This window comes from Pseudonaja textilis, chromosome 2, assembly GCF_049901715.1.
Source record: "Pseudonaja textilis isolate UNSWEBS1 chromosome 2, rPseTex1.2, whole genome shotgun sequence".
NCBI classification, from domain to species: domain Eukaryota; kingdom Metazoa; phylum Chordata; class Lepidosauria; order Squamata; family Elapidae; genus Pseudonaja; species Pseudonaja textilis.
The window spans coordinates 89,119,110-89,142,350 of NC_141991.1; the positions used below are offsets into that span (position 1 = coordinate 89,119,110).

At 35.8% G+C, this 23,241-nt stretch overlaps 1 protein-coding gene across 4 annotated transcripts in view; it reads right to left on the minus strand.

Annotated features, from left to right (window-relative positions):
• The window catches only part of KCNIP1 (potassium voltage-gated channel interacting protein 1), a 369,601-nt gene that overhangs the window by 9,025 nt on the left and 337,335 nt on the right, over positions 1-23,241 (minus strand). For all 4 annotated transcript variants that reach the window (XM_087924556.1, XM_087924555.1, XM_087924557.1 and 1 more), the window contains 6 exons: positions 14,980-15,104; positions 8,367-8,436; positions 7,991-8,061; positions 7,267-7,374; positions 3,845-3,949; positions 3,633-3,695 (listed from right to left, as the gene is read on the minus strand). In XM_087924556.1, the coding sequence (XP_087780682.1) occupies positions 3,633-3,695; positions 3,845-3,949; positions 7,267-7,374; positions 7,991-8,061; positions 8,367-8,436; positions 14,980-15,104 (542 nt within the window). The remainder of the gene's footprint in view (positions 1-3,632; positions 3,696-3,844; positions 3,950-7,266; positions 7,375-7,990; positions 8,062-8,366; positions 8,437-14,979; positions 15,105-23,241) is intronic.

Here is a 23,241-nt window from a genome sequence, read left to right on the forward strand (position 1 = left end):
ACTACATCATTTAATTTACTCTGTTATTCAGAGCCCCATACTTCAGGCTTGGTAATATGGTTAGCGATAGCTATATATATTGTAGAATATGAGAAATATGACTATTACAGTTCAAGATGCCCCCAATAGCTTTCACAGGCATTAATTAATAGTGTGCCATTCAAGTTTTTTTCTTTTATGCCCTAACTCTTCCAAGAAGCAATGGCTGGAAGCTGGTCAGATGAAGAACCAAACTGGAAGTAAGAATTTTTCTGACAACAAGAATGATTAGTGGAACAGCTTGATTTCCACAATTGTTCCAATGTTCCATTGCTGGAAATTTTCAATAAAAAATTAAACAACCATTTGCCCAGGATAGTACAAGGACTCCTGCCTTGACCAAGGGTTTGGATTACAAGAACTCCAAGTCCCTTCCAGCTCTATGATTTTATGATCTTCAATTGAACCATAGAAGTTGTTGCCAGGGGCTTGTGATAAGCCTGGAAAAAGGTGATAAATTCTTTTTTACAAATAAAATAGGGTGCATGATGATTTGGGAAAGTGTTAACAAGACAGATCAAACAATGCTGACGAAAGATGGATGCTCAAGAAGGACATATTTGATGCATCTGATGTTTCTCTACCAGAATAGAAGGCTAGTGAAATAGGCAAACAGGAACAAATGATTTAGGAGAACTACAGAATGTATAATGTTTATTTATTTTGCTTACCCCAAGGCCTGTTTCCTGAAGATAAGGAAATGTAATTGTAAATCTGAATGGTTATACAAGTTTGATCTGCTGATTCTGTACAACTATTTTGCTATTGTTTGGGGTTTGGGCTTAAATAAAATAGATTCAAATTTGAATTTATTGTGATAGGAGCTAATAGATTTATTATAAATGTTACATTTCTCTTTCTGACAAAATTGCTTGTCATACTGGGTATAATTGGAATTGCTTTGCTCAGATGGTAATATAAGAAATCTAAAAGGGAAAGAAGAAGAAAAAAACCCTGCCCATGTCTGCTTGGTATTCTAATGAAACAAGGGAGGCTAAATCTAACTTAAAAGAACCAGTTGCAGAGACTGAAACTGAACCTGAAAAATAGGAAGTCTCTCACAAATAATGTCTAAGTAAAGGGAAATGCAATCAGTCTTGCAAGAAGAGTTAGTCACACTTGTTTATTTTTTTTTAAAAAAAAGTTAACCATACATGCATTCACAAGTAGCTTCAGCAAAATGGGGTAACTCTATTCTCCTACATTTTGGAGTATAGAAAAGATAACTTTGTTCTACTTAAAGAAAGGTTAGCAGAACTAGCAGAAAGGTAATCCATTTAGTTATAATGGTAATGAGTGCACTATTGGAATACTTGAAAGGCCAGGTTAGGGACAGTTCATCAAGGAGAAAATCTATCTGTGTGGTTGCGAGGAGTTGAACATGACTTGATGTCACATAATCAAGCATGATAAATGTAGTACAATATTGTGTGGCCAATAGATTACTGTATGACAGCTGATTACTCTTTGCAAGTAGCTACAGGGGAGAATCTGGATGCTGTGCTCAAGACAGTGAACATGGATAGTTCTTTTCAAAAGGAACAATGAAAAGATAATTTCTTCTTCTGAAGGAAAGTAGGAAATGAAGGATTTTTATTTTGTTCCCACTCTTTTTGAAGTGAGTAATTTAAAGAGGATCAGATGTTTGTCTATTGTCTTGTCTGTTGTGCTAAATGTGGAAACTAAAATGATATTAATGTATTGCCATCATAACATTGAATAAGGTGACCTGGACACTCAATATTTAATGGAATAAGGAAATTTAATTTTACAAACTAAATATAAGTACTGAAATTAAAATAAACATCACATCGTCCACTGGGAACCTAACTGAGATGTACAAGCAAATGCTTCTAATAAAAATATGAGGGTCCTCATCACAGGACTGTAAAGAAAGAACTAAGCTTCTATGCCCTACTCAAAAAAGTCCCCACTTTACATATAAAGATAGTCCTTTTCATTTAATTACATATGTATTTTCATTATATTTATGGTACTTTGGTACATACTTTTGTATTCTACCAAGTATCATAAGCATGAAGAGGTATTTGAAAAACAGTGATTATATGCAATGTTTAATTAGCTCTGCAAGGCCCAGGAAAGCATCTGATCATCAAGTATTCTTCTGATAAACAATTATAGGAAGAAAAACATTATAAAATATATGCTATGTATTTAATAAAGTTTAGCTCCGTTTTAATGAAGAAGAATGAAAAGTGATCTCCTAAGGGAATATTAGAGATCTCTGCTGGATGTGAGTTATTCTTAAAAGGACTTTAAGGTCTATAATGTAGCCACTGGAGAAATGAAGGAGTTGTTAGGAAGCAGATGGATTACAATTTTCAATTTTTAATGAAATTCTAAATATATTTGTCTTTTTACACTATTATTTCACTGATCCTTTCAGTTATAATTTGATAATATATATCTGTAGACTTTTCTACACAGAAAGGCAGAAAGACAACGGCTTTCTGAAATATACAGTACTCTTCACTTACCAATTAGCTGCCTTGTTTGGCACCTGTTCAAGCTTACCTTTTGAAAATGCTCCTGCCTTGCTTATATGGTCCAACGGTATCCTGCTTTTCTGGCTAAACCACATGAGCTTTGCATCACCAAAGCCAGGAACAAAGCCCAGACTCTCTTTTGAGAATGAGCTTGCTTTGCCTACATGAGCTTGATAAGGATCTATATCAAATTGCTCATGACCTCAGATGGGGGATCGGGTGGATGGATGAGTGGAGGGATCTGACCTGTAATGAGAATCTTCTACTTAATAAAATTCTTGGGAAAAAGTATTTGGATACTTTGGTGTGGTGTGGGGATGGGTGTGTATTTTAACAGATTTTGTTCACTTTTTTTTTGAATGAAAAATTCATGCCTTTGACCATTTCTTTATTGAGCTCTATTTAGAATGGGACTTCCAAGATAAATAGGGTCCGCCTTCAACTTTTCTCAGTCCTCTTCTATGTTGCTAAGCCCTCCCATGCTCAGTATAACTTGTTTTCTTATCAGGGCCTTCATGCAATAACTTCTTAGAGAAGTTAGACTTCTTCCTTCCTTCCTTGTTAGACTTTTAATCTCACAATTTATTCTGTTGCGTTGACATCATTCTTTTCTCTTTGTACATCTTCTCATCTGTGCAAATTGTGCCAATTTCAATCCTGTGCAAAGTCAACCTTCTGTTTACACTTTGACTTCATTATTTTTTCCTATAAGCAGAATGTGTCATATAATTTTAATTTCTTAGCAAGTCATTTGGTCTTTTACAAGACCACAAAGACCTGCCTGTTTCTGCAGGCACTGGGCCAAGATATTAGATTTAAAGGCTCTAGCATGGGTATATGGACATATGGGTATATGGACTTGACCTGAGATTTTCATAGGGAGCCTCAACTTGAGGAGGAGGGATGAATTGATTATGTTTTTATTCTCTTTGTCACTCAAAGTTTCACTGGATAGGTGACTGACTTTATATAGTGGATTAATAAATAAAAAATAAATACATGGGAATGATATAAAATAGTGGATGAACCACATCAAGATGATTTCTTGACTGGTTTTACTGTAAAAGGAAGGAAGTCTTCCCTTACCTCCTGACATGACTCAATAAACTCATCCAAAGTTACAATGCCGTCTTTGTTTTTGTCCATTTTCTGTAAAGAAAAAGATTGGTTTTGTATTGATTTTGAAGCATAACGTAGAAACGCTACAGAAGCATAGCTCTACAGTTCTGCAGATGTCTACTCCAAATATGTAATAATTAAAAATATGATTTTTCAATGTAGAAACACCTGAATATTACCTGGAAAAATACTTCTACATGTTGTCTTGGAGCATCTTCTTTCAGTACTGGGTAAGTATACTTGCCCATCATGTCATAAATTGCCTTTACTATATCCATCATTTCCTGAAATTATAACAATTAAAACATAAGAGAGATCACAAATAGGATTAATTTTCAAATCAAATCCAGCTGTGGCAATAACACCCTGGAAATCTTTTTTTTCCTTTGAGTGCTGATTTTCCACAACAAAACAATACTGACATAGCAATATTAGGAAGACTGTGATTTAAAGCTGCACATGGACTAAAAACCTTCTAATTGAAACAGAATTGTTTCAATTAGCAGGTTTATTGAGTTCATAGCTATAATAAAGACATTTTCAAATGTTTTGATCTTTTCATTAGAAAATGTCTGTTTAGTAACTTTTAATTCAATAAACCTTTCTCCTAAAACAAAATTTATTCAGCATGCCCAGACCTGCTATATTTGGCCTTGTCAGACATCCTGTAAGGCACAGGTTGAACATTACTTGCATTTGTAAGAACATGGACTGGATTTCTCATAACCATGTTTACAGATCGGTACTCTTAATTGTTATTTCTAAGTTAGATCCAGGTATTTTTGTCAGCAGCTTATATCCAATGACAGTTTTGTATTAGCAAAACCCATTTCTCTTTATCCAAGATGGATTATCTATCTTTTTGGTTTTTCTATCTCCTTTTGCTCACTATACTGGATCCTTTCAGTTATAGAGTGTTACTTCAGTTCTGAAGATCAATTTTTAATTGGCACCTAAGGCTATAATTAATAATATAATTGTTTATTAATGCAAAGCCATCACTGGATATCATCAGTCAGTCTCATCAATATAATGCAATCAACAATTATATGTATATAAGAAAATGTAACTTGTGCTGAATACAATCCTTTGTTTGTCTCACATGTTATGTAAGCAATAACAGCCAAGTGCTGTTGCTCTACCAAAAATAAAAATCTTGCAGCACATTAAAAACTAACAAATCTATTATGACATAAACTTCAAGGACTTGCTGTTCACTCTATCACACATTTCATTTGACTCTATCTATCAAATGCTTACCTTACTAAATTTGTTAATCCCAAAGGTGCTGCTGCAAACCTCTAGTACATCTCTCTGGAAAATTATCTTCGTGTATTTTACTAACTTGTTTTGTGCATATGCTAACTGAACCAATGAGCCAATGGGCAATTCTGAAGATCTTAGTATTCTGTGAGGTTGGTTGTTTGCTTGCACATATTTCACTTTCCTAATAGTTAATACCATTAGTGTGAATGAGGGTGGAGCTTGCTGCCTCTTTATATATCGTAGCTTGTGAGGTAATGATGAGGGTGTAGTTTGCCTCTTGGTTAGATTTGATTATAGATTTTTGCCCAGTTGTTTGTCTGATGCTGATTCCTGCTTCTAGGTGTTACTATACATTCTTTAAAAAGTATTTTTGGAAGAAAATTAAAATGTTTTAATTTAATTGTTAAAATATTTTAATTTTCTTGCAAAAATGAAAACAGTATTATACCTACTATATAATCCATGCTAGCTTTTTGAGTAAGAAGTTCTGGCTTTCGTTCATTCTCCCTTGGAAAACATAGCATTTCCTTCAGAATCTCAATAGAACTTAATTGGAAGAGGCCTTATAGTTCTTCTAATCCAACCCCCTGCTTGAGCAGGAAACCCTATACTATTTCAGACAAATGCTTGTCCAGTCTCTTTTTGAAAGCCTCCAGTGATGGACAACCCACGACTTCTGAAGGCAAGTTGGTTGGTTGATTGCTCCCACCATTAGAAAAATTCTTCTTAGTTTCTCTTAGTTTCTCAGTTCTAATCTAATTACATTGGGAATAAGTCTCCCTTGGATTAGAACTGGACTAATATATGTAGAAACTCTGCTGTTATTCAGCAGAATAACAAAATCCAACCCAGTTATTGGATGAATCTGATGTTTGCCTGTTCCACTTCAAAGAACAGCACAGAAATTCCTTGCAAATATTTCCTGGCATAGTGTGTGTCTCAGAAGAGATAATGAGCTTGTGTAATTTATTGGACATATTGAGGGAAGTTGTTGCCATGTAAATTCGTAAAAGGCTAAAATGGCCAAGTTGACATATGGTGCTTTGTGCATTGCAAATTTGTCTGTGAGATTATTGCTGGAGCCATAAATGTGCTATGTACTTCTCTCTTTGTATTCCTGTTTCTCCAAAGAAAGATTTGCTGAGATGAACAGAGATTCAGTTCTTCCAGAAAGTGTTGTCTGGGACAAGATACCCAGCAATCAGATTGCTTTCTGCTCTGCTATGTTATTATTGTTTTTTGCAACACACACTACTCAATTTCATGTGATGTCTCAATTTGTCTTAGTTTTTTAAAATATTTATACAGATGTATTTATATGATGTGATTTGGACAAAGTGAAAATGCCTCCATTCAATGCAGTTAAAGAGAATGAAGTAAGATTTTAAGCTTTATTGCCCAATATGATGTTATGGATACATAAACCTCAGTAACGGAGGTGACAAGCCTTGTCCAAGCATTGTCTCCACTTTGTCCACCACCCCTAGTTTCTATGTTGAATGGGAAAGCCAGTATTGATTTTCCATTTATGACATTTTGAGTGCTGATAGGGTTGGTTGTTTTTTATAAGAATTAAGACAACTTGAAGGTGCCAACACATAATTGGAACTTTGATAACTCATCTCATCTTATCATTTCATCTCATCTCATTTCCTTTTGAACTGCATGGATAGAAACAAAAGCCCCTTCAGACAACCTCTTCTAAACATAGGAAGACTGGTGATAATACAGACACTATTTGTAAGTATGACCTAAAAACCCGAGCAAGGCTGTTGTATCTGTGACATGTGTTACAGCCTCCTTTCTCTTTCACTCTATCTCATATTGGCACCTTCCAGTTGTCTTAATCCTTATAAAACTGATAAAACATATTGTACGCTAAAAGCTATGACACTTTTTAAACTAATTGTTTTATTAATGAATAACAGAAAAAATAGATACTCGCTTGTAATATGCCTGTCTTTCAATGTTTATTTTAAGCATTGAGTGGTTTTCTCAGCTAGCCCTGAACTAAAGCAATGTGAAAAGCAAAGTAAAGTTTAGCTCCAACAGGAAGTGGGGAAAAAGCTTAATGCCCTTTGTTTATATGGATCTAACATTCATTATATATTTTGTACAGCAAGTGTTTGACATGTTTGACAAGATGATTAGAAATGCACAGATACCAATAATTTATATATACTAAAAGCTAATTCATTATTATGTATTTAAGAAATATTTAATCCAGAGCTAGTAATAGAAATCTTTTAGTGGGTAGGTTGATGCCAAGCCTGAGTTGCATTTTGCAGGTTTAATCAGCAGCCAAAAGTCTGGAGAGGACTATAAACCACCTTACCTCCTTGTTTATATAGCCATCTTTATTTATGTCATAGAGATTAAATGTCCATCGTAGCTTTTCATGAACTGTTCCTCTCAAAAGAATAGAGAGTGCCATCACAAAATCCTGTGAATCCAGGAAAACAAATACAAATCTGATTTAACTGAATACTGATTTGCTTTAACCAAATGAAAATGCTTTCTCTGAACTTTTCAATAGAGCAACGTTGGCAAATGATGCTTTGTTAGAATCAGGATCTCATATAAAAATGTTCATTTATACTTAGCAATGTCTTTGTTCAATTCTAAGGTCAGGCCAGTATGGTTCAGGTGCTACCTAGATGGCAACTTTTTCAAAACAGCTAAAAGAATGGCAAGTCAGATGATTACATTATTAAATTCTCAAATGGTAGACAGTGGAAGAAAATTTTAGGCATGGTTAAGAAGCCTGTGATTGGCATTGAAACAGATATGAATAAATATTTTGATATGAGTTATCCATCTTAGAATTCATAAGTTTACTGATTAAATGAACTACATCAAACATTTGCATTGTAAAATATAGATGCAACAGGTAAAAAGCCCCAATGCCCATTCTTATGCATCACTTCCATTCATGTTGTATAGGAAATAACTTATTAAAGAGATCCTAATGACCTCATCTCAGAGATTTGCACAGATAGACATAAACACTCAAATTAATGCTTGTTACTCATACTAAGGACAAATTACAATTTCTTTACCTCAAACTTCACAGATCCATTCTGCGCTGTATCAAATGCATTAAAAAGATAATGGGCATACATACTAGCATCTGAAAAACACAAATCAATTGAAGATTATATTATTAAAATAACAAAAGTGAACATAGGCAGAGCTGAATTGAGTACTCTCTGGATTCATTTTTGATTCTGAAAGCCATGATATGAAAGAGTATAGCTGGCAGATTGCCATTTTCTAATATGCATAGGTAATTTATGTGTGCTTTCCTTTTTTTCCAGTTCTCATACTTCTCTTTCAGGAACTATAGATTGAGAAAATGTATCTTCAGTTCTGTCTAACTCATGAGTTTTGTATTTTAAGCTAGCTCTTCTCAATAAAAGAAATGCTGTCACTCACCACCATGAGGGAAAAATTGTGCATAGATCTGCTTGAATGTTTCTTCATTAACAGCTCCACTAGGGCATTCCTATGGGAAAACAAGAAGTAAAGCTGTTTTTAAAAATTTATCTATAGTATCACCTGGTCCCCACTATACCCTTACTATCATATTTCTGGTCACTGAGTTCTATATGCTTAGAACCGAAGAAACTCTCTTACAGCAGTTTTAATCAACACTTTCCTCTCTTGGCTCAATAAGTAATTTCTTTTGCCATTACCATGCAGTGAAAATCAAGTTTAAGTCAAAATCCTTGTTCTGTTGGAGGGGGCACTAAAATCCATTTTGCCACCTGGAACAAAAACCTGCAGAGACCATTCTGAGATGGATCCCCTCAGGCAATTAATTTCATTTGATCCCCACAAAAAAAGGAACTGCAAAATCAAAGCTAATTGGAGAAGAATCGATTGTCTGAAGAGGCACAGTTGTTTTGCAATTCACCTGTAGGTAAAACTGTCTATAAATGTGCAGCATAACAAGATCTGATCTCATCCATGGTGGGGAGGGTGACTGTTGCTCATATTAGCACTGCTGGCTGTTGGAAACCAAAGCGAAACAACAGAGATACAGAAAAACACTCTCCCATGCTGCTAACCAGATTTAGGCTCTGGGTATGCCTTCTGATTCTAGTGCTACAGCAGTTATGTTCACCTCTCTTACCTTGCTTGCTTATTGAGAGATTGGAAAGAATTGATCATTAAACAAGAACACTCATTTCTTGTTGTTCCACTCTGCATCATTCTGGTGCCATTGCGACAGTCTCAAGACAGATCAGCCTTAAAGCTTTCCACTTGTACTTAGTGAAATATCTGGAAATGCAAATTTCCCAGGAAAAGTTGTATTTACTTTTAGAAGATGCTTGGCCAAAAGCATGGGAAGTAGAGTTCATTTGTTATATTTTAAGAGATGATAAATTCAAAAATTATTTATATTTGTTGTGATGAAAAGATAAATTGTTTGTTTATATACAGTATATACTTCTCCTTTACCATATTATTTTTCTTCTCTGTTTTTATTTCCTTTTTCTTTTTTTCTGCAATATATATATATATATATATATATATATATATATATATATATATACACACTCACGCATATATATGTATGTATGTATAATATATATATTATTAAGCATTATATATATATATATATATATATATATATATATATATATATATATATATATATACCCTGTTTCTCCAACAATACGGCCTCCCCCAATAGGAAGTCCCAGAATGTTTTATAGGCATGAAATGAAATTAAGCCCCTCTCCCCAAATTAAGGCCTATATTAAAACATGCAAAATGGTGGGGGGGATGGTGGGGGGCTTGCTGTTAGGAAGTACTTTTGTGGCACACCCGGATATTGTGCTGCCTGTCTTGACCCCGATACGAAGTGCCCCACCAACGCCGAGGTCAACATCCAAGCCGTCGCAGCCCACCCGCCCAAAGATGCAAGGAAAGGAATTGGGATATTAAGAAGCAAGTTATAAAATAGAGATTTATTTTTTGTATTTATAGATTAGAAATCATGGAGGAGTACATGTTGTCATGCCCCTGTCGGAATCTGATTTGGAGGGAGAGGCCGAGCAGCTGACAGGGAGTGGGAGTGTGGCTCTGTTGGCTAGGGAAGAAACTGGGAAAGAGCAAAGTCCGGCTGGGCAGAGCAAGGGAGAGGTAGAGCAAGGCAGAGGGAATTTGGAGGAAGATCCAGGCCCACCCCCTCTTCATCCTAGGGCCTGCAGGGAGGAACGGAGAAGGTTCTTCCCTTGGAACATACTTCCGAGGTTGGTAAAATGAGGACCCAGATTGTTGGGGGCAATGTGCTGACACTGTAAACTGCTTAGAGAGATCTGCAAAGCATTATGAAGCAATATATAAATCTAAGTGCTACTACTATTGTAATGTGTTTGAACTTCTTAAATATTACATTTTACTTATGCATTACTATTATCACTTTCAAGGACTGCCCCATTCAATTCTGATTTACAGGTAAAGAACTATTTAAAATAGGAAACCGAGGACATTTAAGCAATCCATCAACAGTCAGGACCTAAAAAAACCAGACTAATCAGACATATAGATGACCTGGTGTCACATGAAACAAAATGTTAAAAAGTTATGATGTTTATGTAGTTACTTACCAAGCACATCTAAATTATATTAAGTAACCAAAATATCTTTACAATCTCCAAGGCATGTCATAACTTTTGAGCACCTAATACAGTATTTCAAAATTGAAAGTTGAAAAATTTGACATGCCTTAGATTTATAATCATGTTATGTTATTCTAATAAATATTATGCCCTTTTGGTCATGTGTAGTTTTCACTCTTTGGGAACAAAGAATAGCTATAATTGCCAAATGTTATCCTCAAGCTATGACTTTTCAGGGTGTTATCATTCTTGGCCTGAAGGGTAATTTACAGTATGTGTTATATACTCATATACATACACACACACACACACGTATTTTTGGAAGTTTGGATAATTTTGGGGGGCAAGATTTGAATAAACCCTTCTGTCAAAGTGAACATGTACTTTTAATTTTAAAGCTTTGGACTTATTTCAAATGTGCCTACTAGTTCCAATTAATTTATACTTAAATGGTCACAGTTTTGTTTCACACGAGTCAAGAATACTCAAGAGATCTCATTAGTAGTAGAGAGAATAACTTAATACAGCTAAATCTTCAGACATATTCCTTGGGAACTCAAGCAGGTATGCCCCTTAATGTAATTTCTGTTGGAGCAACTTAAGTATGACAAAATTAGTTCATTAAGAATTTTGATGAATGATGTTCTGTCTGGTTAATTATGCACAATACTTTAAACTATATAACTAGAAATTTGTGCATATCAGGGATAATTGGGGTATTCCAATGCTCATCTACAATTCCATAAATTGAGAATTTTCACAGCTAGGATATGAAACTTTATGGGAAAATAACAAGTTACTTTTCAGCCCTTTTTTCTTACATATCCAGAAGCTAGCTTAAATTTACTTGAGTTTCTCCCCAAAATATCATTAAAAAAAAACTAGTGCATTCTTACACTATGCAACATTATACCATCATACAATCAATTTTTTTATAAACACATTTTGATAAGTAACCTACATATCAAGATCTTCTGCATTCCAGTGCAAGGAAGAGTGAGCCTTTGACTAGGATGAAAAAGCCAAGCATTCTGAATACTAATAACCATGCTGTGCATTGATACAGGACCTCAGTATTCTTGGCCCTTGAGACTCAGACCTTGAATTAGAGTCTTGCCTTTGTAAGCCATGTGGAGACATAGAAAAATGTTTCATTGTATGTAGAAAAATTGGGCATAGCCAGGATAATTCATATCACTCTGATACTGGAATCAGACATGATTATGTCAGCTATGCTCAGAGTTTCTGGAAGGTCTCCTTTAAAAGCAAACTAGCAGTAAAACTTTTGGAAGTTGAAATACACCAATGTACTGTCTTATTAGTACCTCATAACATACTGACCACAAGGAGACAGTAGATTTATTTTTGTTGTTAGATTTTTATCTTGACTTTATTACATTAGAAATCAAGATTTAACATTATACTTCATGTCACCTCTTTGTATACCATTCCGCCTGCTCTTTGTCTGAGAGAGTGCTCATCTGAGTTCACCTGCCTTTTGTCCTAGATGCACAGGCATAGAGTCCATGTTGTTTATTATCCTCCTAATAAAATGTAGTTAGCTAGATCAGGTTTTCCCTGACACTATCAGGTATTTCCCTGAACAAGTCTCCTTACTGTTGCCAGCTGGAATAATGCTTGCTTCATCCCTTTTTACCAGACAGGACTCCCACTTTCTGTAATACTTACAGGAACACACCCAACACAGCTTCCAACATTCCAGAACAGCCCAGGTTTGCATATTTGAGACTTAATTTGTAATTGTGTTCCACCTAATGCTTGCTAGGAACTGTTCTTGAAGATTAACATGGCCCTCCTCTAGATAACAGGAGTCACTTGGATTGTATCTATAGTTAGATCTTTGCCTCTTATACAGTATATTGTATATTATATCTTATATCTATAGCTAAATATCTGCCTCCAGCCTAAGGTACCAAGAAAAGTCTTGGATTAACCATTAAGCAAAATAATGCAGCAGTATTATTTATTCCACATTATAGTAAGTGTATTAAAATGTATCACGGCTTTTGGTAGATAAATCACTTAACTCCTGGTACTGTGACCCTTGGGTGGAAATAGTCAGCAGAAAGCAAACAGATACCAATCATTATGGTATATGTTGATACCATCAGAAAGGTATGAAAAGGTAGCAGTAAGGTCAATCAAATAGCTTGTCAAAGCACTCCAGAGGAAATGGCACTGGCTGACTATATGACTATACCACCACCCTTCATCTTTCTATCTGTTTAAATGTTGTTGCCAACATATATATATAACATGAGGAGTGGGCTTGATCAGGGTCCTCTCTTGCAGTCTGCCAGTAGGAAATCCCATGACTCACTATAAGTATTTATATTAAAGTATATTTTGTTATTTCTATTTCTCAAATACCTTGGTTTTGCTTTTAGTTAGGTTTTTCATCACAACCATAAATATATACTTAGGGCACCAATCAATCTACTGTTCTCACTCAAGGCTCAAACTATCTTATTTCTCACACATTATGTAAATATCTAGCTCTCTGGAGAAGGCTGTAAATGCTGGAAAAGATAGAAGGAAAGAGACAAGGATGTCCAACAGTAAGGTGGACGAATTCAGTGAAAGTGGCAATGAGTACACCATTGGAAGAGCTGAAGGACCTGGTTAGGGACAGACCATCATGGAGAAAAGCTATTCATGGGGTTGCTGGGAGTCGGCAATGAATTGATGCCATGTAAGCATCATTAAGAACCAAGAGAAGGTGAGGGGGCACCACAGAATTTTACCCTTAGCTATCATGTCCTTAACTCTTTCACTGACACACTCAACTTTACTGTTCAGCACTTAATGAGTCTTAATGTCTTGTCATTTAAGAAATGGAAGGATTGGGGATACCATTGCATGCTGTGCTTAGGGCATCAGTTGGCCTTAATCCAGCTGACCAAGGGCACTCTAGGTTTTACATTTTTTGTTACGTGAACTCTGCTGATTACTTAAAGACAATAAATAGATTCAATAATAATCTATCTAACACATGCAGATATTCATTCAAGTTGTCAAATTCTGCTCTAGCAAATAAAAACAATCTCCCAGCCAATTTCTGTTTGAAGAAGTTGAATTGTATAGGTATGTAATTGGTTTGTCATACACCAAGATTTGGATCTATCCCGACCCTGAAAAGCTTTGGCAAATTGATTGAAAGCAAAATACATCCCCCTTAGAAATATTGGGATCAGGATGAGTAATGAAGTAAAGACTTCATTACTACACATATTTTATCAATAAAAACTAATTTTATGAAATATTTTACTGTTTATGAAATTAATATATTTCAATGAATGATTGCTGAAGTAGAAATTTGATCTGATAGTCGTGTTTCTTTGCAACCTCAACAGTCCTGCACATTGTGTATACTTATAACTTCCTAAACTGTAGAATTTTAGATGAAGATAAATTACAACATATATATGCATTTTTTTTCTTTCTAAATCTGGCTCTTTCCCTCTGCATCCACTACATTTAATAATATACACTATGAAAACAATACAATCTTACCTTCTGAATAAATTTGAAAAATTGTGGCAGAATAAAATTATTAATTAGTGTAAGTCTTTTTAATATGCAGCTTGAACAGTGAGTTATCACTATGGTGAGTGACCACTCACTGTTCAAACTGTGTATTAAAGAGTCACATCAATTGATAATGGTAAGTTGGATTTGGCGAAGGAAGGGAGGGAAGGGAGGGAGGGAGGGAGGGAGGGAGGAAGGAAGGAAGGAAGGAAGGAAGGAAGGAAGGAAGGAAGGAAGGAAGGAAGGAAGGAAGGAAGGAAGGAAGGAAATTTAACATTTTATCTTTGAAGTAATATTATCCCCCCCCACCCTCCACCCCCGAAAAAATTGCTTTAAAATACTATGGAAGGAAAAGAGAACTTCAGTGAAAATTGGAGCTAACAAATACTTATTTTGTTAGGTTATTCATTCTCTTATTGTCAAACAATTTGTACAGATAAGTTTAGCTCCTTGGCAATTAATTTTAAATGCTTGGATTTTTTTTAAAAAAAGATATGACCTGAGTGGGATATGACCACAATTGTGAAACACAAAATATTTCCAAGATATCCCAAAGTAAAAATGGAATATCCCAAATCTAATTTGACACAATGAAAACACAATAAAGAGCTTGGCTGAAACTACCAGGTTACAGAGCTATTAAGTCATCCATTTTGTACATTAGAAAATTACAACACAGGCTATATTTAACAAGTGAGCTGCATGTTTTCAGCCTGGCTTCCTTTTAAATCTATCGTTATGACATTAACAAATAGGCATAATAGCCTTTTATCTGTCTGATTTTAGATCTAAATAAGGACTTCAGAAAAACTCTCTTTCTTGTTCTGATTTACTGGTCAGTTCATAATAAGTATATTTTACCATCTTACATTTTTGAATCCTCTGTAAAGTACTTGAAGTTCCTTCTTTGTGAAATTGGTTTGTGCCTCAAGTTGTTCTAATCCTTCCGGTCGATGACATACTGTTGTAATTTCCAATTCATCTTCAATTTTATCTAAAACAAGGACACAGCTTGATTTGGAACACCATACTGTTTGAGAAGTGGTGGAAGGAATTCAATGAAAACCAAATAATTTGGACATAATTACATATTAAGCTGTATACCCATCCCATTCCATTTAATGTAAAATCAACACAAGAAACAGGCATTTTGCACATTTTTTGTAAGAGATATTATCACACAAAATATTATTATTCCACTCATTATTGCACTCCTGTTGTAATACTCTATTCCTTAATAACATTTGAAACATGTTTCAAATTCAACCAGAAGATAAGAGTCTCATGTTCATGCTCACTGATTTGAAAATAATTTCCAACATGCAGCAATTTTTTTTTAGAACAATGTCACAAATTGCAGGTAGAACAAGGACCCAACGTGCTAAAACAGAATAGACAAAAAATTGTGAAATCCTCCTCTAGCACACTAATATGGCAATGGGTATTGTTTAACAAATATAAATCACTTCCACACAATATATTTAAGATTAGAACGAACAATTATTACACTCAGCAGGCATGGAGATCCATTTTCTTTTGTTATGCAACAAAAGAGTTGGAGAAGACATTCTAAGTGTTATCAAAGACCAGTGTAAATTCCCTGCAATTATTTTCCCCAATGTATGGCTTTTTCTGTTCAGTGAAGATATAGCAAAAAGGTGATAAGTTCCTGAAATGTATAGGTTGTGAAGTATATATACCTTGCCTATGAACAACCTCATCAAAAGAAGCTACATTAGCCTTGATGTTATTATTGCTGAATTACTATTCCAGAAGTTAAGTCAGTGCTTATTCGGAGAATATATGTTTATATTGATGCATTAGTTGTTCTTAATTTTTATATTTGTTATATATTATTGCTATTTCATGATTATATATTGTTCATTTCTTTTGTATATTGCTGAGAGTCACATGACTGCAGTGGTTTAAGAAACTAAATTATATAAATATTTCTTTAAAGTGAGAGGCAGTGACACCATGGAGAACATATCTTTCCCCCAAAGTCATGATTTTCTGTTTAATAATTGAGCACTGTGACTATTCACATGTATCTTGTCCATAGATGGAATAGTAGCTTCCTAAGATAATGAGCAGAGAGCATTTCAATGTAATTAAATATTGTCTTCTATTTTTGATTGCATGTGTTTCTAATTACAATTAAAAGTTTGCATTCAGCTTGGGGACTCAGCTTGTAGCAAAGTGCCTCATTGCATTCTTTGCCCATATATAATTAATTACTTGGAAATCAGAAAGGATGAAAATGAAAGGAAAACATTTTAGAAGCTATGAAGTTGACTTCATGTATGAATATGTAGATCAATATCAATTTAATCTATAGATTTTTTTCACATACATAACCTTTAAAATGGTGAAAAAGATGCAGTAAAAGTTACAACTTTCCTTAACATTCATAATTTCTGTAGGCAATTTATATAGCTGTTAAAACAGTTTTTTAAAATTATCCTAATAATGAACTTTGTTAGATAAATTTCTCTAATGCATTCTTCAATGTGAACAATTACGTTTTGAATCCAACTTTAAGACAGAAAGGTGAAATCTTCTTCAAGTCAGGATTAACTCCTGGTAATCCAAGTCTCCATGCATTTTTTAAAAACAATATTGGAATAATATGTCCTCTTCTAGAATGCTTAATCGATTACCCAGTTTTTCCAAGTATCCAGGTATTCACCGGGGATCTTTGTAATAAAAAGGCACAATCTCATTTGGGGGCCAGCTTACTCCAGGCCCTGCTAGGATGTGTTGCATTAATCCCTATGTAGCTGAATCTAGCAACAGAAAACAATACATTTGGCAAAATGAGATTTTTATCGAATGCAATAGGATGGAGAACCTGAAATTGATAGGCACGTGTGCAAGTTTGCCAATTGGTCCCTCCAGAAGAACTTCTGTGGCTTGACAAACAATAAGATACCAGATTCATTGTTCCCAATGGCCTCAATTCCTTGATAGGTATACCTTCACTTGTTGCCTAACTATTTTTCACGGAGCCTGCAAAGGTACAGGAACCTGTCTAGAGCATAGTCCCATAGAGAAAGCAGCAAGAAGGAATCCTATACATTGCTGCTGGTTATTGGAATGGATTTCCATCCAGATTTCATGAAAGGAGCAGCTGGATGGATCTTGACCTTCTGGGACAGCAGCCTAAGAAGAATAAGGGGTGAGGGACAAAAGGAGAGAGGGGAAAGACACTTGAGCAACCAGGAGCAGTTACCTGAAAAGCCCCCTTTCAATTGGAGACTGTTAGAAATTACCCTTTGCATTGCTGCACTCAAACTGGGCATCTGCAAAGGAAAAGTTGCACAGCAGACTTTGGCCAGCAATAGCAGTCATTGGCCTGGAATGCAAGAAAGAATTTAACTGAAAGAAAGGATGAATGTTTTCCCTATGTATGGGACTCACCATTCCTAACTGTGGGGAGTGGTGGAAAAATGGTTGTAGTAATACTAATGAATATTAATAATATAAGAATAATAATATATTGAGATATGGCAAAGGATGCAAAGATGAATAGAGATTATATTTGGAAATTCCCTTGCTTACCTGTGCGATGACCAAGCACTTAGCATTCTCAGCTCTTGAAGTGAGTTAAGAAATTGATGTAGGATGAGATACCTATGTGCATTCTAGACAGAGAAGTGTTAGTCATATGGACACTCACCAAATTTGTTGTCATATCCAATTGGTTTTTGTGAGGTATCCTTTTCTTTATATATTCCAATCAATGAATTAGTTAGGTATACCTGATAGGCATCTAGCATCTGCTAGTCACCCTTGGTGGTGCAGTGGTTAGAGTGCAGTATTGCAGGCTACTTCTGCTGACAGCCGACTGCCTGCAATTTGGCAGATCGAATCTTACCAGGCTCAAGGGTTACTCGGCCTTCCATCCATCTGAAGTGAGTAAAATGAGGACCCCTTGTTGGGGGCAATAGCCTGACTCTGTAATCCGCTTAGAGAGGGCTGTAAAGCACTATAAAGCAGTAAGTAAGTCTAAGTGCTATTGCTATTTAATAATTTATATGCCAATGTAACTTGAGGGTGAGATAAAGGAGTGAAGTGTATGTATATTTATATGTATATATAGTATTTATAACCTGTTCTAAGAGAATAAAGTCAGAACATTAAGGTACCCATTTTCCTACTTAACATACTAAAACAAAAGCTTTGAAAAAATATGGCCTGGTTTAAGAAAAAGTTAAAAGGGTGCTATTGTATCCTTTAAATTCCACAGGTACAAACATAACAATTAAGTCTGTGTAATTCAGATAGATAGATAGTGTCGTATTTTGTAATAATACTCATAACACGTGAGTTCTCTGCACACAAACTGCTTTATTTTTTTCTTAACTCCTCCCTTCCGGTCCCTTCATAATGTGTCACCTCAAAATATGTCCCTCACTACTCTCTGTCTAACATTGGTTCCTCTTCACAGTTAAACATCAACAGGTTCCGTTTACCCTACACCAACATCTCCCTTTTCTAGAGAACAAAGGGTAGACTACCTTTGTCTCACCAGACCTTAGAGGATTATTCTGCCTCTTTTGTTGAAGGTCTGTTCCTATCTAAATCATATAACTATCATATAACTATTTACTAATCTAATACACCTAACTGTGTTTTAACTATTCTGCACCTCAGATTTCTTACTAAACTACACATCAACATTAACTCTTTTCACTTTCTCAGTTCACAGATTCAGTCTCTCTGGTTTAACTATAGCTCTCCCAGACCTTGTCCTTAGGGTAGCTGTCACACTAGGAAAGTTTTTAAGTATTTTCCCAGGTGATGTTGACTTCACTGTTGAAACTTGTTCACTGTTTGTCTCTGGTAACTCCTGCTGCTCCACTGCTCCTCCTTCACTTGCATGTGTGTATAAGGGTATCAAGTGCTGATGATTGTATCTCACCACACCTTTAGGTACATCCACCAGATATGACCTTGGACTCGTGTGCTTCTGCAGCACAGTCCCAGATTCTTTTGTATCAGTGACCCATACATGCTCTTCTGGTGAATTACTAAGAGGTTTTGCACGATGTCTCCTGTTGTAGTATTCAGTATTCATTTTCCTCTTCTCTCTCTCTTTACGACCAAAATGGTCAACATCTGGCCATGCTGTGTCTAGCTGAGAGGGAAGAGTTGGCACAGTGGTACGAAGATGTCGCCCCATAAGCAGCTGAGCCGGACTGAGCCCACTCTGGAGAGGGGTAGCTCTGTAGGCAAGCAGGGCCAGATAAGGGGCGCTAGCCTTTTTCAAGAGACTTTTCACTGAACTGCACATTCAGTTTCTCCATTACTTTGTGGAAACTTTGGACTGCTGGTAACATGTTTGAACCCATATATGGATGCAAAATGAGAGAAATCTTGGCCAGAAAACTGTGGTCCATTGTCTGACATCAACTCCTCTGGAATCCCATGCCAAGCAAAGATTGACTTCAGATGGACAATGACATCAGTTGACTTAGTGTTCAATAGCAGTGCAATCTCGACATATCTGGAGAAATATTCTATCACAACTAAGTATGTTTTCTTTCCAAGTACAAACATGTCAGTCCCTAACTTTTGCCATGGTCTTTCCGGGCACTCAGATGTCATGAGTGGCTCTTTAGGATTCTGACGCTCTTGAATACATGTCCTGCATTTGAGCACCATTTCACTGACCTGCTGACTGAGTCCTGGCCACCGCATAGACTGACGAGCACATTCTTTGCATTTCACCACCCCTTGGTGTCCTTCATGGAGCCTCTCCAACACCTCATTCCTCCGAGTGGATGGGATCACAAGCTTAGTGTCTTTCAGTAGTAATCCATCTTGTACAGTGAGTGTAGCTCATTCTGGCCAGTATCCTCTCAGTGCAGGTTCCTGTTTTGCATGCACTGGCCATCCATTTGCACACAATTTCATGGCTCGAGAGCAAATACTATCAGCTTGCAACTGCTCTTTTATGATTTCCATATATGTGTGGCTAACAGGCAAGATGTCTACTACACAGTCCACATATATGTTAGTGCTTTCCATCAGCTCCAGTTCTGCTTTGGACATGTGAGAGTCAATAGGCAAACGTGACAATGTGCTGTCCAAAATGACTTTCCAGGCACATGCACAATGTAGTAAGAGTAATGCATGAGCCTCATCCTGAATCGCTGAATTCTCAAGGGTAGAAGATCTAGTGCTTGGTCTCCAAACAAACTGACAAGTGGTTTGTGATCAGTCTCCAGGCAGAAATGCTTTCCTAGGAGGAAATCCCAAAATCTTTCACATGCCCAGGTTAGAGCCAGGCCTTCTTTTTCCACCTGTGCATAGCGTTGATCAATTGGAATGAGTGAACGCAACGCGTAAGCCACAGGCTTCCATTTATCTTCCCACTCTTGAAGAAGAACGGTGCCCAAGCCATATGATGATGCATCCGCTGACACTTTCGTCACTTTGTTCAGATCATACATGGCCAGCATTGGAGGGGAATCTTTCAATATATTAAATGCCCTGACCTGTTCCACATCCCAAACCCAGCAGTTTTTCTTAGAAGCATAGAATAGCTGCCAAGAATATTCACAAGGATCCATACTCATATCTGCCATGAGCTCACCCAGACTGTCTGCGCCCTAGGCTTGATAGCAAAGGTTTTTTTTTAATATCATGGAAAACATCATCAAAGTCAGGGCAAGCCTAATTTCAAGACAGATGATATTCCAAAGTGTAGGCGCCACAGCCAAAAAGACTCTTCCTGGGTTCTACCAGATCAAACCCTCGAGCTGCTTAATTTCATGTGACAATTAGTCTAATTATACCTTATTTCTTATGCCATTTAGCATCTATATGAAATTACTGGGAAATTTTCTGTGAGAATTTGGCACTCTGTATCATCATTTATGGATGATAACCTTTATTTATTTATCTTCATTTACTGGAATGTCAGTGATTCATGGATTCTCTCTGTCAATAATAAAACTATGCCTACATTTAAAAAAAGTTTTCTATAACTGACAAATGAATTGATCTAACAATTAATAACAAACCTATTCTGGATAGAGACCTGTTTTCCCAATGAAATGGACTTAAAGGTTTGGGAAGTTCTAGGACTATCAGTAACAGCCAGATGCTGTGCCTGTTTTTGTAGCTGCATTGCTCTCTTGGATAACTGAGCAAACCATGAGCAAAGTATTTAATGGGGCTGCCTATGAGGGATACTGATTGATTTATGTTTTGGGGTACAGTTTGAAACAAGAGCCAGTGGTGTGCAGTTGTTCAGGTGTTAGGCTGGAAGTTCCAAGGTCAAGTGTACTCCTACCCATGAATACTGTAATCTTTAGACTGGTCTTTTGCTTTCAGCCCAATGTTAGGGAATTCTTCTTGTGGAAAAAAATTACAGGATGAGTATTATGTACACCATCATGAGTACTTGGAAGAAAGATGAAATCTAAATAGAAATTTGTTTTATTTTCCTTTAAATATAATGTGCCGATTAAGATTGAAGTAGTAAAATTGGCCATGCACATATCTATTCATATAGCTTTTGAGAGAAAAGTATACATTATTAAAACTATTGAAATAAACTATTGGGTGAAGATATTAAGCATGACAAGATTTGTTTATATTAAAAATGGTAACTTTATTGAAATTATTGCATTTATATGAACAATACATCACAACGTAAATTAACACAAACTTGTCTTCCATTTTAAAATGAGAAATGAAGAATTTATTCCAGTATAATAACAATCATGAACTGTGAATAAAGTGCAACAAGGACAAATTTTAAAGACCATGGAACTGAGCACAATCACTTCATAAATGGGACATAAATAATGATCACAAATATCATATTACTTTCTTACAAACCTCAGACAAGATAGGTTTGTTTCTAAGGTCAGATACCAGATTAATCCTTGTTGGAAGTTACAAATAAATAATGAATTTAAGCTGGATTTTACAGAACCATTAATTGTTTTTAATTTATTGTGAATTGTTTTTATTAAATTGGCACCACTTTGGGATTGTTTTAATAAACAGAAGTATTTTGTAAAATATTTTTTTTTTAAATGAATTGTTATCAGATGGCATTTGACTTCACTTGGTAGAAGTTAAAGACATTTGATTGGTATGCAATACTTACTGCTAAACTTTTTTCTTATAAATATTATGTCACTGAAAACAATGCTCAGTTCTCATTCTGGCTATCCGTAAGTGGTTTAAGCTCAGTGCACCCAGAATGGTCTAAGGATCCATTAACAGGAATCTAAAGGTATGATGCGAAACACAATGGCCACTGTGAAAGAGGCAAGTATAACATTTTATCCTGCTGACAAGCTTTTATGCCCAAGCTGTATGCTTTCCACTGTAGTCAAAAAGCTTTTAGGAAATGGACTGAAACTGCTGCTGAGGCATTGCTTGATAACAATATCTGAATCTAGTAACCATTTATCCCGGTTACATCAACCTGTCCCTCCTGGTCAGACAGAATGAGCATGTTGTGGATCCCATTGATTAAAGAATGTTGACAGGCAGGGTTAAAAAAGAGGCTTCTCTGTCATTGCCCTACTGAACATTTTGCCCCTGAAGTGAAATTGGCACCCACTTTGTTGGCTTTCCAGAAGTGTGTTAAGATCTGGCTCTGCCAACTAGCATGGAGATCCTAGAATGGGAGGTGGTTGGTGGCTTCAGAACATTCTTCCCATCTTTTTAGCTTTGTTTATTTTTATATGGGTTTTTGTATTTTGTTTTTTTTAACTTATAAACCTCCCTAGTTCACTGATTAGTAAATAATCTACCAATATACATTAAAACATGATCCTACATTTTACTCTGATCATAGAACTTTATATGTCATCGTTTGATATGATTATATTACATGATTATATTACTATGATTACTGATTATTATATTATGTAACATGATTAGATTACTTTGTTGATTGTATGTGCACTGAGAGCTTATGCACTGAGGACAAATTCATTGTGTGTCCAATCACCAGGCCAATGCATTTTTCTCTTCTAACATACTCTTTAGGAACCATTTTTTTCTAATCAGTTATGGATTGGATATTATCCTTTTGGGGAGCACTTCACACTTCATTCATCCTATTTGACAGCTCCATTACAAGAAGAGGCAAACAGTCA